General features: G+C 44.2%; 1 protein-coding gene across 1 annotated transcript in view; it reads right to left on the reverse strand.

Annotated features, from left to right (window-relative positions):
- nfxl1 (nuclear transcription factor, X-box binding-like 1) overlaps positions 1–18,283 on the reverse strand; it is a 221,529-nt gene that overhangs the window by 18,879 nt on the left and 184,367 nt on the right. The window contains exon 19 of the mRNA XM_078547444.1: positions 2,365–2,469. Coding sequence (XP_078403570.1) covers positions 2,365–2,469 — 105 coding nt within the window. The remainder of the gene's footprint in view (positions 1–2,364; positions 2,470–18,283) is intronic.

Below are 18,283 nucleotides of genomic sequence, written 5' to 3' on the forward strand. Positions count from 1 at the left end.
GTGCCAAAAGAAAATAAATCACTTTCCAATTGTCTAACTGCACCCAACAATGGAAACACGAGATGGACCAAACATATATTAAATTCTGCTGCAAAAATTCAAGCTTTTTCCTTCCTCTCTATAAATTACCAACAGAAAAACAACATATGGGACTATCAATCTGTATTTGACTAATTGATACTCATGTAACTCCTTAAAACACATGGTCCTGCTTTCAAATCAATTGAAATTGTGCACATTCAGTTAACATAAAAACTATTCATTTATTAATATGACTCAAAGACTATTTAGATGTAGACCCAACTCCAGTCACCTTTACCATGCTTTTACTGTCCATCAGCATCCCACCTGAAACAGAGTTTCAATAAATAACAAGATTCCCGCAAATCTACTGCAGGTTACGGCAATCCCCTTGATAGCCATATGCACATGCCACCTACAGGGCTTTGTCCATTGGGTAGTGTTAGCTCACATTAAACGGTAAGAAAAAAATTAATATCCATTTATTATAAATTCTTGACATGGTTTCAATAAATAATCTATTTTAAAGTTGAAAATCATCTTTTCTCCTGTACTGTGTTCAGTACAGGAAGTTCAGTGATACTTTCTTATAGTATGATTGAACTCACAGGCATGCTGCATTTCAACATTTTTAAAAATGCTGTTGAAACTGGTGTAATCCAGGTGGACTGAGGAAATCTATTAGCAGAAAGAGGGGGGAGTGGGACAGAGATCAACTTATTCACAGGGTATAGGTCTAAACATGTGTTTTGGCACTGGAAAATGGGGTTGCCTTACACACTGTGACCTACGGTATCTATAAGATGCACTGCAGCAATTCCCCAAGGTTTCTTCAATTGCAACTCAACTACCAAATTTGCGAACTCTACCACCTAGAAGTACAAAGCAGCAGGCACTTGGGGACGCCACCACCTGTAAGTTCCCCTCTAAGTCACACATCATCCCGACTTGGAAATATATCACCTTTCTCTCATCATCATCGGGTCAAAACCCCGAATTGACCGGATGGTTAACAGTGAGGTTCAGTGTCTTGGACTACAGGAAGATATAGACGGGATGGTCAAATGGGCAGATAAGTGGAAGATGGAATTTAACCCTGAAAAGTGTGAGGTGATACGCTTTGGAAGGAGTAATTTGACAATGAACGGCATGACACTAGGAAGTTCTGAGGAACAAAGGGGCCTTGGCGTGCGTGTCCATAGATCTCTGAAGGCGGAGGGGCATGTTAGTGGGGTGGTGAAAAAGGCATTTGGGACACTTGCCTCTATCAATCGAGGCATAGATTACAAAAGTAGGGAGGTCACGTTGGAGTTGTATAGAACCTTGGTGAGGCCACAGCTGGAGTACTGTGTGCAGTTCTGGTCGCCACATTATAGGGAGGATGTGATTGCACTGGAGGGGGTGCAGAAGAGATTCACCAGGATGTTGCCTGGGATGAAACATTTAAGTTATGAAGAGAGGTTGGATAGACTTGGGTTGTTTTCGTTGGAGCAGAGAAGACTGAGGGGCGACCTGGTCGAGGTGTACAAGATTATGAGGGGCATGGACAGGGTGGATAGGGAGCAGCTGTTCTCCTTAGTTGAAGGGTCAGTCACGAGGGGATACAAGTTCAAGGTAAGGGGCAGGAGGTTTAGGGGGGATGTGAGGAAAAGCTTTTTTACCCAGAGGGTGGTGACGGTCTGGAATGCACTGCCTGGGAGGGTGGTGGAGGCGGGTTGCCTCACATCCTTTAAAAAGTACCTGGATGAGTACTTGGCACGTCATAACATTCAAGGCTATGGGCCAAGTGCTGGTAAATGGGATTAGGTAGGTAGGTCAGGTGTTTCTCATGTGTCGGCGCAGACTCGATGGGCCGAAGGGCCTCTTCTGCACTGTGAGATTCTGTGATTCCTAACTTACAGCACAATGGTATTACCTTCACTGCATGGGCTGCAGAGGTGCAAAAAAAAAAATTGGCTCACAGACATCTTCTCAAGAACAATTAAGGGAGGGCAATAAATGCTGGCCTGGCCAGCAAAAGCCCACGTCCTTTAAGTGAATTTTAAAAATGACGTACTAAGGTAATTTTTTTTTTTAATCAGTGTATTATTGGAACTGTCATTTAACCATATAGATGAATCATGATTCTATCCACAAAGATAACTGACGGTTCTAAAATAAAACACTGCTAACCGAATATCACTATCTTACTAATTCAGGTAATAAATCAAATTTTCAAGATTATGTTGTGAAATAGTGAAAATGGCTGGGCTGCAACTTAAAATCCTTATGTCTAAACAAAGTACACAAGAAAGAAATGCTATTGTTATAAAAATTTCATAATGTGGTATAATTAAGAGATACCTTTTTAATCCGCTTACAGGGGCACTTCATCTTCACTTTCTGGCTGCAGCTTTGTAAACAGTTACCAGGGTGGCAGGTTGCTTTGCATCGATGTCCACATGACAACTGGTTAAAATGAAGCAGACGAAAAGAAACATGTTGGATTCAATTCAATAAAGACTTTGTACAAAACCAAAACTTTTAAAAGGAAATTTAATTCCACTTAAAATTGTTCAGTTACAAGTTAATCTGCAAATAACTTGTCTGGTTCTCAACACAAAAACAAAAATACCTGGAAAAACTCAGCAGGTCTGGCAGCATCTGCGGAGAGGAGCACAGTTAACGTTTCAAGTCCGAATGACCCTTCAACAGAACTAAGTAAAAATAGAAGAGAGGTGAAATATAAGCTGGTTTAAGGGGGGTGGGACAAGTAGAGCTGGATAAAGGGCCAGTGATAGGTGGAGATAAACAAAAGATGTCACAGACAAAAGGATAAAGAGGTGTTGAAGGTGATCTTTTGGTTATCTCCATCTATCACTGGCCCTCTATCCAGCTCTACTTGTCCCACCACCCCCTTAAACCAGCTTATATTTCACCTCTCTTCTATTTTTACTTAGTTCTGTTGAAGGGTCATTCGGACTCGAAACGTTAACTGTGCTCCTCTCCGCAGATGCTGCCAGACCTGCTGAGTTTTCCCAGGTATTTTTGTTTTTGTTTTGGATTTCCAGCATCCGCAGTTTTTTGCTTTTGTCTGGTTCTCAGTTGAGTTCAGCCTTGTTTAAGAAATAGATAACTTTTAACATCCTTGCTAGCCATATGGATGCTACCATTTTGCCTTCCTTCTTCTACGTGCAGGTATGCTTTTAACACTTCTTTTGAAATACAAATTATGCTCTCCCAATAGTTCAATGAATTCATCCAATGAGAAGTTGAGCCATATCAACCAGGAAGGTCCTAAATCTGTGTTGAATTAGAAGATTTCAGCAGGCTGTATTATGGGGTGTTAAGATTAACCTCAACATATCTGTCAGCTAATGTTCCTGCTCCTATTACCCCTTGCTGGAAATGCACTATGTGAATGCTGGGTGAGAAATTAAATAGCTGCAGTTCCTCTCAGGGTTTAAAAGCCTGTTGAAACACAGTTCAGAACTTTTCTTAAGCAAAAGCCACTTCGGGGAGGCACTGTAGGGCTATCAGCATGTAACCCAACGAATGTTCAATGGGTTCAAAGGTACAGAACAGAATGGGTATGGTTGTTTGGGGGTAAGGAGGAGAAATTGACAAGGAAATGAAACCATTGGCAATTTACATGACCTTTCCATCTCTTGAGTGTTGACTTACTGCAATACAGTTTCACAGACACCAAGCATCTTACAGTACCTTATTCAAATAGTCCTTTTCTCTGTGTGAACTTAAACTGCAAGTGTTGGCAAACTAATCTATCACTAAAGACAAGAGGCCAAGCCAAATGCAGTCCCTACTCAAGGTTCACGTGCTCAGTCCAGTGGCAGTCACTGGACAGCAATCAGGAGCAAGAAACCTGGTGATTTTATTTGGAATACTCTGGTTTCTATGACATTAACACCATTCCAGTACCTGCTCACAGACATTAGGGGAAACCTAAAAGCATCTAATAAAGCGTTACTTGCAGAAAAATTAGTCTCGGTTAGGTTTTCAAATGTCAGGGGCTAAAATGCAAGACATTCTGGCTAAAAGTGGTTGAGCAGAGTTTAATTTAACATTTTAAGTATAGCATGAAAGAATGTTTTACCAGCCTCAACTGATTCACTGTGCTCTGGGAAGGAAAGCCATTGTCTGTACCAGGTCTGACCTGTATGTGGCCTCAGCCTCACACCAATGTGGTTCACCCTTAACTGCCCTCTGAAGTGGCCTATCAGGCTACTCAGTTGCATTAAACCACTATTTAAAGGTTCAAGAAAGTCCACTGTTGCTTTCTCAAGGGGAATTAATAATTGGCAGTCTTCCCAGCAAAGCCAACACTTCAAGAATATCTTTTTTTTTAAAATAAAGTTCTTTGAAAACAACCCATCACAAGTTACACTGATCTGATTTAATTTTTTACCCAAATTTCAAAAATAAAATTTTGCTATTAAGTAGTTAATAAAATGCATATAAAAATTGGTGGACTTCTTAAAAATTAATTACTTCAATGTGAACACCAAATATGTGTACTGACTGAACAAACCATTTGTGGATGTAACTTGTGCTTAAACAAATGGGTGTGGAGGCCAGGTGGCTGTGGGGAGAACTCAGTGCTGCACTGGTTGAAACTAATCTTGCTTCTCCTGACCCTGCAGTTCTACAGAAATAAATAAAAACACACCCTCTGGACTTCTCTTTGGCTAAACTGCCACCTGAAGCTGTGTGCAAATGCATGTGCTGCCCAGTGAGTCTTAAAATGGCAATCAGGGCCATTTTTATATCATTGGAGCATACTGGCATATTAAAGGGACCTACTAACCGACTTATCGGGATCCTTGGGAATATAGCACCAGCCACTCTATCAGCAGGAATGGCACAGTAAATCATATCCTGCCATTTTTAAGGTGCCGACATCCATTTTGGTCTTTTCAAGCATCTCAGTATTTGTGCAACTGCTGAAAAGAGAGCAATCGAGTGGCGGTGTTTGTGTTATTGTTTATAATGTATTATAATCTATATCATGCCATAATTTTCTTCATGCAAGACCTAACTTACAGTATAATGATGCTAGCTTTGGATCAATCTCTGCATTGTGGGTTTGCACTGCCTTGCAGTCTGATTTTTCTTTAACGTAGCCTCCTATACCACTGTACAAAATGTTCGGCTGATTGAAAAGAGAAGAGCTTTTCATTTGTGTTTTTCAGCAATCACCCATGGAGCACCATCATTTCTTCACAGTGCATATGGTTTAACTAGTTACTCCCATGCACACAACCACACAAGTAGTGTCAGTACAATACTGAACAACCAATATAACTTGACCACAAAAGGTGTCCAGAAAAAAGTGGTTAGTAACCAAATAGAGGATACTAAGATGGGTTCAAACATAGAAACTAGGATCAGGAGGCAGTCATTCGGCCCTTCGAAGCTGCTCCGCCATTCAATATGATCATGGCCAATCCTCTATCTCAATGCCATATTCCCGCTTTCCTTCCATACCCCTTGATGCCCCTAATATCCAAAAAGTTATCAATTTCTTTCTTGAATATATATGGAGACCCAGCCTCCACAGCCTTCTGTGGTAGAGAATTCCACAGGTTGACCACTCTCTGAGTGAGGAAATGTTTCCTCATCTCAGTCCTAAATGGCCTGCCATGTATCCCGAGACTGTGGCCCCTAGTTCTATACTCCCCAACCAGGGGAAACATCCTCCCTGCATCCAGTCTGTCTAGCCCTGTTAGGGTTTTATACATTTCAATCAGATCTTCTCTCATTCTTCTAAATTCTAGTGAACACAGGCCCAGTTGAACCAATCTCTCCTCTTACGACAGTCCTGCCGTCCCCGGTATCAGCCTAGTGAACCTTCGCTGCACTCCCTCTATGGTAAGTATTTCCTTTCTTAGGTAGGGAGACCAAAATTGCATGCAATACTCCAGGTGTGGTCTCACTAAAGCCCTGTATAGATGGATGAAACAAGATAAAAATAAATTACATTGTTCCCATTGTTAACATTTCTTGTCAAAAGATGGCTTTACTTTTAAAGGGGTTATGCTCTACTGTATTGCCAATTGAATTGTAAGTTAAGAATGTGACAAGTGTATATGTGCACATTTATGTGATGGAACACTCTCCACTAGCCTGGATGATTGCACTCCAACAACACTCAAGAAGCTCAACACCATCAAGGACAAAGCAGCCTGCTTGATTGGCACCCCATCCACCACCTTAAACATTCACTCCTCCACCACTGATGCACAGTGACAGCAGTGTGTACCAACAACAAGGTGCACTGCAGCAACTCACCAAAGCTCCTTCAACAGCACCTTCCAAACCCACAACTGCTACCATCTAGAAGGACAAAGGCGGCAGATGCAAGGGAACACCACCACCTGCAAGTTCCCGTTCAAGCCTCACACACCATACTGACTTGGAACTATACAGTCTTTCCTTCACTGTCGCTGGGTCAAAATCCTGGAACTCACTCCCTAACAGCATTGTGGATGTACCTACACCACAGGAACTGCAGCGGTTCAGGAAGGTAGCTCACCATCACCTTCTCAGGACAAGAGCAGCAGATGCATGGGAACACCATCACCTGGAAGTTCCCATCCAAGCCACACTTCACTGTCACTGAGTCAAAATCCTGGAACTCGCTCCCTAGCAGCACTGTGGGTGCACCTACACCACATGGAATGCAGCGGTTCGAGAAGGCAGCTCACAAACACCTAGCCATCAATGCCCACATGCCATGGATTAATCAAAAAATGTTTTTTTTTTCCAATATATAAATCATGAATCACTTTGCAGTAGTTTCAATTTCTGTTTTTGATAAACAAGATAGTCATTGTATATTCATATGATGGATGGGTAGGATAGAACTGCTTTTTGCTCACCTCCATTACAAAACATGAGTTGTTCCAACATTCAAAATGAGTGCATCCTGCTGGGTTAACCATGATATGAAGTATAAATACAGAATAATTGAATTATGACTGCTGATACAAGTATGAGGTGTATTCCATTCCGAAGGAGAATCATATTGGACTCGAAACGTTAATACTGGTTCTCTCTCCACAGATGCTGCCAGACCTGCTGAGATTCATTTCCCAGCGCTTCTTGTTTTTATTTGAGAAAAGGGGCTCATTTGTACATACATAGGTTGATCACATAATGCACCAATAGGCGTAGGAGTCTTTTTATTTTTGTTACTAGTGTTATTGAACTACTCAACATGATTTTGAAGCAAATATTTGGTTATGCTTAGGTATGGATTTTTTAAAATTACCGTGAAATAAAGGTTTCAAACATTGCAAATACTTTTCTTTTTGCATTTGTTTTCAGAATGTGGAAAATACCGAGGTAACATGCCTAGTTAGTTGCCCCAAGGTGGTGGCAAACTTTCTCTTTGAAACACTGAAGTGCTTGCAATGCTGCAAGGAAGAGATTTCCAGAATATTGACCTAGCAACAATGAATGAACAGTGAATGAATTTCCGGACCAGGATGTGGGGTTTGGTAATGATGATGTTTCCAAGTCATTGCTGCTCTTGCCTTTCTCAGTGGTGACGGCCCCGAGAGCAGCTGTTGATATAACCTTGGTAAGTTGCTGTATTGCATCCTGTACATCATACATATTGCAGTCATAGTGTCATGGTAGTGAAGGGGTTAGATACAGAGTCTAGTGGCAATAGCTCCATCCTGGATCCCAATTATTCAGTGTTGTTGCAGTTGCATCCATTTGGGCAAGTGGTGATGATTCTAGCACATTCTTGACTTGAGCTTGTAGCGTAGATGAGAGAGGGGCTTTGAGGGGTCAGGTGGTGAGCCACTCACTGCAGCGCACCCAGTTGCAAGTCTGCCATTATATTTAGTGTTGATATTCTCCTCCTCCAGCCCGATAACCTTCCAAAATCTCTGCGTTCCTCCAATTGTGGTCTCTTGCACAGCCCTGATCTTAATCATTCCTCCATTGACAGCCATGTCTTTAGCTCTAAGCACAGGAATTCCTCCCCCCACCCCGACCCCCGAACCTCTGCAGCTGTTTCTTTCTTCAAAATGTTCTTTAAATCCTACCTTTCAGGCTAAGCTTTTGGCCAGCTGTCCTAAAATCGCCTAATGTAGCTTGATGCCAAATTTTGTTCAATAATTTTGTGAAGTGTCTTGGGATGTGTCTTATGAAGTTAAAGGTGCTAAATAAATGCAATATGCTGTTGTTGTTGATAATATGGATGGTCCAGTTAAAATTCAAGTTAATGGTGACACCCTCCCCTAACCCCATAATGCTCATGGCAGATGGCCTTGATAATGGTGGTGATGTTGAACATAGGGGGGAGATTGGTAATTAGCTGGTACTGATATGGCATAAATGTTACCTACCTGATGTTATGTAGGACCCACTGTAGGTTGGTATGAGCCATTTCATTATTAGAGGAATTTTCAATGAAGCTGAACGTTGCAATTGTCAGTCAACAGCCCTACTCATGACCTTACAATGGAGAGAGGTCATCAATGAAGCAGCTGAAGCTGGCTGTGGTAAGGACTTTTCCCTGAAGAAGTCCTATAGCGATGCTCTAGTGGTGTGAGGATTGTTCACTGACAAGCCATAACCCATCTTTCTTTGCCTCAGGTATGTCCTCAACTACTGAAGATTTTTTCCTTCAGCCTCCACCGAACTCAGTTTTTCCACAGTTCCATGATGTCATATTCAGGTGAATACTGCCTTGATTTTTATTCATATCTACATCAAGGCTGTCATGAGGTCTGGACTCAAATTGTTTTAGCAGAGCCTTAATGGCGCATTGGTGAGCAGGTTTTTGGTGCCAAATGGTGCAGTTGATGACTCCTTCCATCAGTTTTTTTAATGAGTGGCTGGGTTAGATTTATTCTATTAGGGCATACCCGGGCAATCTTCTATGTGAATGGGCACATACCAATGCCATCATTGTGCTGGAACAGCTGTCTAGGAAAATAGCACTCTGATACAGAGGTCTTCGGCAGTACAGTTGAAATGGCAAGTCTGAAAGCCTCTGGTGTGTTGAATATAGGCTTAATGGGGCGAACAAAACTGGATTATCGAATCAGCACCTTCACCAATCAGGTAAGTTGTAAGCATTTCAACTTCTGTTCTAGCATTCACTTTATGGACTCCATGGTTGAGGATTGAAATGTTTGTGAAAACACCTAATGTTAGTTGGCTGCATCATTCTTGACTAGGTGAGGAAGGACTATAAGCTTTGATGCGATCTTCTGGTTTTGGGATCACTTTGCACTCTTTATAGTCTGTTCCTTTGGCTGTTTAGGTTGCAGGAAACCCTTTCTACAGTTGGTCCTCATTCTAAGATATGCCTGATACTGCTCTTAGTATGCCCTCCTTTCCATATTGAACTGGAGTTGGTCTCCTGGCTTGACAGTAGTCATTACAGGGGGTACTCTGGACAGGAGGCTAATAATCATGAAGGAACAGAATTCCACTGCTGTTGATGGCTCACAGTGCCTCATGATACTCAGTTATTTTTTCTCCCACTGAGCCTGGAGTACCAATTACACTGTGGAGATCAGACTTTGTCTTCATCAAGACTATGTAGTAGACACTCCTATGAAAGATATGGTAGGCATTCTTGGTAGGTAGATTGGTTCAGTAAACTAAGTTACTTCCCATATAGAAGTATAAATGTGAAGTCATGCTCTCCACTTTCTGAACATCAAATGTTGCTGAAAAGGGCCACAAGATTTTTAGCAATGAATATTACATAGCCTGCAGTCAGAAATTTATGGGTTCAAGTCCCACTCCAAAGATCTGAACACAAAAGCTAGGGCAATGCTTCTCAATCTGGGATCTGCTATACCCTATGGGTCTATAGATTTCCAGGGGGTTCATAAAATAATCTCTCTAGCAGGAGGGAAAAAAATACAAGAGTAGGTAAAAAGGCAAGCAGCCAGCTTTGTATAAATTAACAGTAGTTAGTGTTAGCCTTGCACAACTAGTGACAAGATGCCCAGCTCCAAAGCGCCCGCATGCTCGGCCTTCTGCAAGGTGATGGGTACCTCAGCTACCATGGTTTACAGCAGTGAGTCTTGCATTTACTTTAACTGTGAGAGGGGAGGGGAGGTGGGAGGCCAGATACTGCTGTGATACTAGGGTGCATTCAATTTAGACTCATGCAGTGAGCAAGTGCCATTATAATGCTGCAGGGCATAGCAAGTCATAGGGTCACTGCAGCACAGCAGGAGGACATTCGGCCTATCAAGTCCATGCCAGCTCTGCAGAGCAATCCAGTCAGTCCCAATCTCCTACTCTATTCCCATAGCCCTGGAAGTTTACACCAAGTGCCCATCCAATTTCCTTTTGAAATCACTGATCATCTCCACATACAGCAACCTCATAGATATATTCAACATTCCCTGTTTACATCAATTGATTTTTGGTTTGATTCTTGTAATCGTGGAAAGGCTGTCAATTGTACTTAGTTAAATCTTCCATCATGTTACAATAATGTAAATTCCTTGAATGATTAAATAACAGAAAAACTGGGCTGGTTTTGCACAGGTGAACCATTCAAGAATGCCATGTTAAGTGAACACTCGAGGCAGAAAACTCCTATATTTATGGGAAGCCATTTACAAAAAACAGTAACCTGCTTTGAGTTTGTTAAACATCTAAATATGATTAAACTGCTGAAAGTAATATTTGACCAACAGCTGCTTATGTTGGATGTGATCTGTGAACGGATTGCCTGGAATATCATACATACGCAATTTTTAACCCCATTGAAAGCAATTAAGTTAACATTGTACCAGAATGCTTGTGGATGTACGCTTACCTATAGCGTGGTTGCTCAGATCTTTTTATTATCTACAATAGTGAAATAGTCCTCAAACTGCTACTCCCTAAGTAATTAACTGTTGTCTTAAAAGCATTATTAAAACACTGTTTATGCAGCACTTTTGTTGTTGTAAAATATTATAATTTAGTTTGGGGGCGCGTGATTACTCATCATTCAAATGTAGGAAATGGGGTCCTACAACAAAAAAAGTCAGTGCATTGCTACAGATGAGATGTTAAACCAAGACCCCAACTACCCTCTCAGGTGGATGCGAAAGATCCCATCGCACTATTTGAGAGTACTCATCAGTGACCTGGTCAATTTGCATCTTCCAACCAACAACACTCAAACAGATTATCTGGTCATAACGTTAAGATACCCTATTTTTATGTACATATATTTGCAGGAGTAAAATTTGGTATAAAACTTCTACTTTCCTCTCATTTTTAAATTGTTTGTAGACTTGTACTGCAGATGGGAAAAAAAATGGTCCCAAAATTCTTCAGGGCGTGAATGACATTTAGCAACAAATAGTTTTGTCAGTAAGGAACGCTGAATAAGGGGTCAGTGGTATTTTAGATGAGGGTAGACTATATCTCATACAAACAAGACAATGATCAACAGATTAATTAGGGGGCTGAAAGTCAAACAGTTCTAAGGGATGGCTGTGTGTGACTAATGCCATATATAAGAACTGAGGCTTTCCTTCACAATAAAGATAGACAATAACAAAAAAATTGGCAAAAGTTAGCTCTGTCCAAAGAAAAAGTAGCTATGTTTTTTTATATCTCCACATGACTTTCATTTAAGATACTGAGTGTGTCGTCAGGACGTAGTCAAAATGAATAACTACTATTTGCATAAAGCAAAATACTGCGGATGGTGGAAATCTGAAGCAAAAACAGAAAATGCTGGAAAAACTCAGCAAGCCTGACAGCATCTGTGGAGCGAGAAACAGAGTTAAAGTTTTGAGTCCATATGATTCTTCTTCAGAGCTACAGAGATGTAGAAATGTGATGAAATTTATACTGTTTAAGGGGGGTTGAGCAGGTGAAGCTGGATAGAAGGCCAGCGATATGTGGGGGCAAAGGAGAGATTGACAAAGATGTCACGAACAAGAGGACAAAGGCAGTGTTAATGGTAGTGGTAAGGGCTAAAAAAGGTGCTGATAGTGGCATTAATGTAAGAAAGCAGATGTGATAATGGCAGGACAAGGGTAAGCACTCTGAAAAGAACAACATGTATAAGTAACAGATGGTCCTTGTGGGGTGGGGTGGGGGGGGAGGGGGCGGTGGTGTGGGGGGAAAAGGGATTGAAAATGGGAGGATAAAAAGGGGGATAAAATAATGAATAAATGGATGAAAATAAAAATAAAAATAAGTGCATAAAAAATAAAAATGAATTTTGAAAAAAGGGATAAAAAAGGGGTGTAGGTAGAGGAGAGACTTAATTGTCTGAAGTTGTTGAACTCAATGTTAAGTCCGGAAGGCTGTAAAGTGCCTAGTCGGAAGATGAGGTGCTGTTCCTCTAGTTTGCGTTGAGCTTCACTGGAACATTGCAGCAGCCCCAGGACGGACATGTGGGCATGAGAGCAGGATGGTGTGTTGAAATGGCAAGCAACAGAAAGGTCTGGGTCATGCTTGCGGACAGACTGAAAGTGTTCCACAGAGCGGTCACCCAGTCTGCGTTTGGTTTCCCCAATGGAAGCAGCAAATGCAGAAGACCAAATTGAAGGAGGTGCAAGTGAAGCATTGCTTCACCTGAGGGGAGCGTTTGGTCCCTTGGACGGTGAGGAGGGAGGAGGTAAAGGGGCAGATGTTGCACTTTCTACGATTGCATGGGCAGGTGCTGTGGGAAGGGGATGAGGTGTTGGGGGTGATGGAGGAGTGGACCAGGGTGTCCCAGAGGGAATGGTCCCTATGAAATGCTGACGGGTGGTGAGTGGAAAACGTGTTTGGTGATGGCATCATGCTGGAGTCGGCGGAAATAGCGGAGGATGATCCTTTAAATGTGGAGGCTGGTGGGGTGAAAAGTGAGGACAAGGAGGACCCTATTATGGTTCTTGGTGGGGGGGGAGGAGGAAGGTGTGAGGGCAGAGACACGGGAGATGGATGGGACACAGTTGAGGGCCCTGTCAACCACAGTGGCAGGGAAGCCTCGGTTAAGGAAGAAGGAAGACATGTCAGAAGCGCCGTTTTGGAAAGTGGTATCATCAGAACAGGTGCGACGGAGGCGAAGGAACTGAGAGAATGGGATGGAGTCTACAGGAAGCAGGGTGTAAGGAGCTGTAGTCAAGGTAGCTGTGGCAGTTGGTGGGCTTGTAATGAATATTAGTGGACAGTGTATCATCAGAAATGGAGACATAGAGGTCAAGGAAGGGAGAGAAGTGTCAGAGATAGACCATGTGAAGTTGACAAAGGGGTGGAAATTGGGAGTAAAATTTTTGGATTTTTCCAGGTCCAGATGAGAGCATGAAGCGGCACCGAAACAGTCATCGATGTACCGAAAAAAGAGTTGTGAGAAGGGGCCTGAATAGGACTGGGACAAGGAACGCTCCACATAACCCCTTAAAGAGACAGGCATAACTGGGGCCCACGCAGGTACCCATAGCCACACCTTTTATTTGGAGGAAGTGAGACAAGTTAAAGGAGAAATTGTTCAGTGAGTGAATCAGTTCAGCCAGAAGGAGAGTGGTGGTGGATGGGGATTGTTTGGGCCTCTGTTCAAGGAAGAAGCAGAGAGCCCTCAGACCATCCTGGTGGAGGATGGAGGTGTAGAGGGATTGGACGTCCATGGTGAAGAGCTGGTGGTTAGGGCCAGGAAACTGGAAATTGTTGATATGACGTAGGGCATCAGAGGAATGACGGATATAGGTGGGAAGTGACTGGACAAGGGGAGAGAGAACGGAGTCAAGATAGGAAGAAATGAGTTCCGTGGGGCAGGAACAGGCTGACACAATCGGTCCACTGGGACAGTCCTGTTTGTGGGTTTTGGGAAGGAGGGAGAAGCGGGCTGTCTGTGGTTGGGAGACTAAGAGGTTGGACACAGTGGAGGGAAGATCTCCAGAGGAGATGAGATCAGTGACAGTCCTTGAAACAATGGCTTGATGTTCAGTGGTGGGGTCATGGTCCAGGGGGAGGGAGGAAGGAGTGTCTGAGATTTGGGGCTCAGCCTCTACAATGTAGAAGTCAGTGCACCAGATAACAACAGCACCACCCTTGTCGGCAGGTTTGACAACAAAGTTAGGGTTAGATCTAAGGGAGCGAAGTGCAGCAAGTTCAGAAGGAGACAGGTTAGAGTGGATGAGAGGAGCAGAGAAATTGAGATGGCTGATGTCACGCCAACAGTTCTCAATGAAAACATCATCTATTATTTATTATTTACAACCAAATTATCGTTAAGTTACATAATCTCATTGCTGTTTGTGGAAACTTGCTGGTGGAATTTAATGCCCACCAACCCCCGCCACTACCCCTTAAGGTTTTGGGGTTTCGAGGTATAAAACCCTCCTCATTAAAATCTCTAGGGCTGGATTTCCCTCCCTCATTGGCTCTATTGTCATAGAGGGCCGGGGGGGGGGGGTGGAGATAGTATATCGGGAAGGCCAAATATCTATTTCACACCGTCATGAAACTAGTTTGCGATCATCTGTTCCACCAGTCAATGGCACACCGCCTTTCCTGCCACCACACGTCAGGAACCTAATTTCAATACTTTAGCATCTCATAGGCCCTGCTTGCAGGAATCATCCCGCCATGCTGGATCATCTGGGTGTGTCAGCGTGATTGCACCTGGCGAGCTGAACTTGGAGGGGAACTCCAAGGTGAGTGCACACTAATGTTGCACAGCACTCACGGGGGTCGCCCATTTGACTTCAAGTAAGAGGCGCCATGCATTCAGGCGAAGGCATAGGCAAGTCCCTTTTTTCCAGCTGGCTGACGGTGAGGTGCCAGGGCAAGGGCTGCACTGTGGTTGGGGCGAGTTGTAGGGGGAAAGGCAGCCGGTCTGATGATAGTACACAGGCACATGTGGGAGCAGGGAATGAAGCGGCCACGTCTTATGAGAAACCTTGCATAAAGTGAGCATTCTTCCACAGCTGAGACAGTTCAGGCGCAGCACATTGACATGTCTGGAGTCGGGCCTGTAGCTTATCTGCCCACTCAAGCAATGCAGAGGCATGAAAGTGCAACCAAATGCTCCTGAGCTTTGCATGCCTCAGGCATAAAGTGCAAACTAATGAGTGTTTTAGAGGGCTGCAGAACAATTGGACGACTGGGCAAGTTGTACAATCCCGTGAAAACTATCCATGGAGCAGTCACTGGTGGAGGTGCTCACAGCCCCTTGCAATATCTTCATTAAGTTTTGGACCAGTCTCCCCCATGGTTCAAGCGAACAGCACAGCCTTGCAGTGCAGATTAGGAGAATGCCTGCACCTGAGCTGAGAGCACAGCATGCAGTCCAGTGGGCAAAGCTGCCGCCGATCAGTTAGGTGGAGTGAGGTGGAGGTAGGCGGGACTTCGGGTAGCCATGCAGCGCACTAATCTCTGGCCACCCACGAGGTGGCCAGCACTGTCCGGGATGGGTTAAGGAGCCTTGAGACAGAGCTGGAGCCGTAGCCGGAGCCGCAGACAAGAGGTCCCTAGTAGATCAATGCAAACCCACATGTCTCTCTCTTCCGTCCTGCAGGAGGAGTACATCAGGAGGATGGAGCCTGGTGACCTAGCTGTATGCCTCATGGCTTGCAGGAAGCAGAGGACGAGGAGAAGAGACTGAAGGAGGCACCTGGCTGGGTAGAGGGAGTAGCAGCACCCTCAAGAAAGGGCAGCAGGGGCTCCTGCGAATGCTACTGAACAGCCACAGTGAGCCATCACGGGTCAGCACCTAGCTAGACCCAGGGTCTACAGATGGTGCTCATCATTCATGCAGATGACCGAGAACCAGTGTCACCAAAGGCTGTGCATGTCCAGGGAACTGCCACCTGCTGCAGGATTTGGCGCCACAGGGACATGGAGGGCATGCACTGCCAGTGGCTGTGAAAGTAACCGCGGTGCTCAATTTTTACACTAGTGGCTCCTTCCAGGGATCCACAGGTGACCTCTGCAGTATCTCGCAAGCCTCCACACACAAATGCATCTAGAAGGTCACCGATGCCATATTTGCGAAGGTACACAACTTTGTGCATTTCGCCTGGGATCAGGAAAGTCAGGAAGCAAGAGTGCTGGGATTTGCGCAGACCTCAGGTTTCCCACAGGTGCAGGTTGCCATCAACTGCACTCATGTGATGCTTAGATCTCCATGGCAACAAGCAGTCAACTACGTCAACCGCAAGGGCTTCCACTCGCTGAATGTTCAGCTGGTGTGCGAGCACCACAAACGCATCCTACAGGTCTGCACATGATTCCCAGGGAGTGTCCACGACTCCTACATTCGCACCAGGTCTCAGAACCCTGATGTCTTCCAAGATCCACAGAGGCTGCAGGGTTGGCTCCTCGGGGACAAGGGCCACCAGCAGAGGATATGGCTGATGATGCCCAGGCGATGGCCTCAGAGTGCAGCAGAGAGAAGGTACAATGAGGCTCCTGCTCCAACTCGCACTTTGGTGGAGTAAACCATTGGGATGTTGAATGTGAGGTTCCAGTGCCTGGACGGGTCTGGTGGAGCCCTGCAATACAGTCCACAGAGGGTGTCACGCATCGTCGTCGTCGCCGCTTGCTGCAGTCTTCATAACCTGGTGCTGCAACGGAGGAAGGAGCTGCTAGAGGAGGAGATGGAGGAGCTGCACATCTCCTCCAATGAGGAGGACGTCAATGAGGATGAGGGTGATGAGGTCCTCAAAGGCGAGGGTGATGAGGCCTCAAAGGCGAGGATGACGGCGGTGAGGCCATCGCATTGTCCAGACGAAGCAGGCACGCTCAGGAGGCCCTCTTAACTGCTAGATTCGTAGCGGATAATAATGGCGACATGCAATGAGAGGACTCCATAGATCCTCACATTGTAGTGCACACACCACCTGTGATACGGCTCCTGTCATGAAGATGCAACAGATGCCCATAGTCCCTACATTCCAGGAATATGACATATGCAGTCGAGGCGCTCCATAGATCCTCACATAGCTTGTGTGAATGTCTGACTCCTGTCTGGCTGATGGCAGATCACTTGAACTCTGTGAACAGGGTCATATCATGAAGTTGCAGCAGGGAAACTTTTAACTTCTCCTGACCCCATAGCATCCTTCGTGAGCTAAAGAATTTTTTTCTCTCAGAGGGTAGTGAGTCTTTGGAACTCCCTTCTTGAAAAGGCAGTGGAAGCAGGGTCATTGAATGTTTTCAAGGCAGAGATGGATATATTCTTGATAAACAAGGGGGTGAAAGGTTATCAGGGGCAGGCGGGAAGTTATAGTCAGAATGGCCATGAAGTTATCGAATGGCGGAGCAGGCTCGACAGGCCATGTGGCCTGCACCTGCTCATAACTAGTGTGTTTGTACTATGGTAACACCACTGAATGTCAAGGGCCGATGATTAAATTCTCTCTTGCTGGAGATAGTCATTGCCTGGCACTTGCGTGGCGCGAATGTTACTTGCCACTTGTCAGCCCAAGGCAGGATATTGTCCAGGTCTTGCTGCATTTGGAGCAGAATATGAAGAGCAGCGAATGGTACTGAACATTGAGCAATCATCAGCGAACATTCCCACTTCTGACCTTATGATGGAAGGAAGGTCATTGATGAAGCAGCTAAAGATGCAGTGCTTCGTAAAATATTTTCTGATGTGACCCCATTTTAACTCGCCACCACCTTCGAGGGCAATTAAGGATGGGCAACAAATGCTGGCCTTGCCAACGATGCCCACATTTCATGAATAAATATATTTTAAAAACTGTTGCTTGGTGGCACAGAACTTGAGTATTGCCAGGGAAAAAAAGTGAAAAACTTCTAAAAGAAGAAAAGCACCCTGGCCTTTCCAACAGCCTTACATCAACACCAAGACACCCCAGGGCTCCACAGGCCCCATCATGGCCAGGCCACCATGATTAAAAACCGGATCAGATTCACATCAGCCAAGACTCAGGCTTAGCTGCTCCGTCCTGGATAGCTAGTTGTATAGTGTCAAAACATGTCCCTTAACATCTCAGTTTTATCCTGTTTTGCAAGAAGTTTCGTTCGGACTTGATTCAACAGGGAACTCAAATTATGAACAAAAAACTGTACCAGTCTGAGTTAGCAGCAGGGGCAAATTGTCAACTTAATTTTAGAATAATTAATCTAAACAAGGTTGTTCTGAAACTATTTTCTAAAAGTATTTTGGTTAATGAGTAACATTTTCGCACGTTTGATTCTGAATACACTGATGTTGCATTGTTTAAGAAACATTCTTGCATCTTGCGAGTTTTTTTTGCAATGGACAAGTATTGCAACATCTTGCATTTTAAAGCCAATTACAGTATAACATCTAACT

The sequence above is a fragment of the Cetorhinus maximus genome, chromosome 1 (assembly GCF_964194155.1).
Source record: "Cetorhinus maximus chromosome 1, sCetMax3.hap1.1, whole genome shotgun sequence".
NCBI classification, from domain to species: Eukaryota; Metazoa; Chordata; class Chondrichthyes; order Lamniformes; family Cetorhinidae; genus Cetorhinus; species Cetorhinus maximus.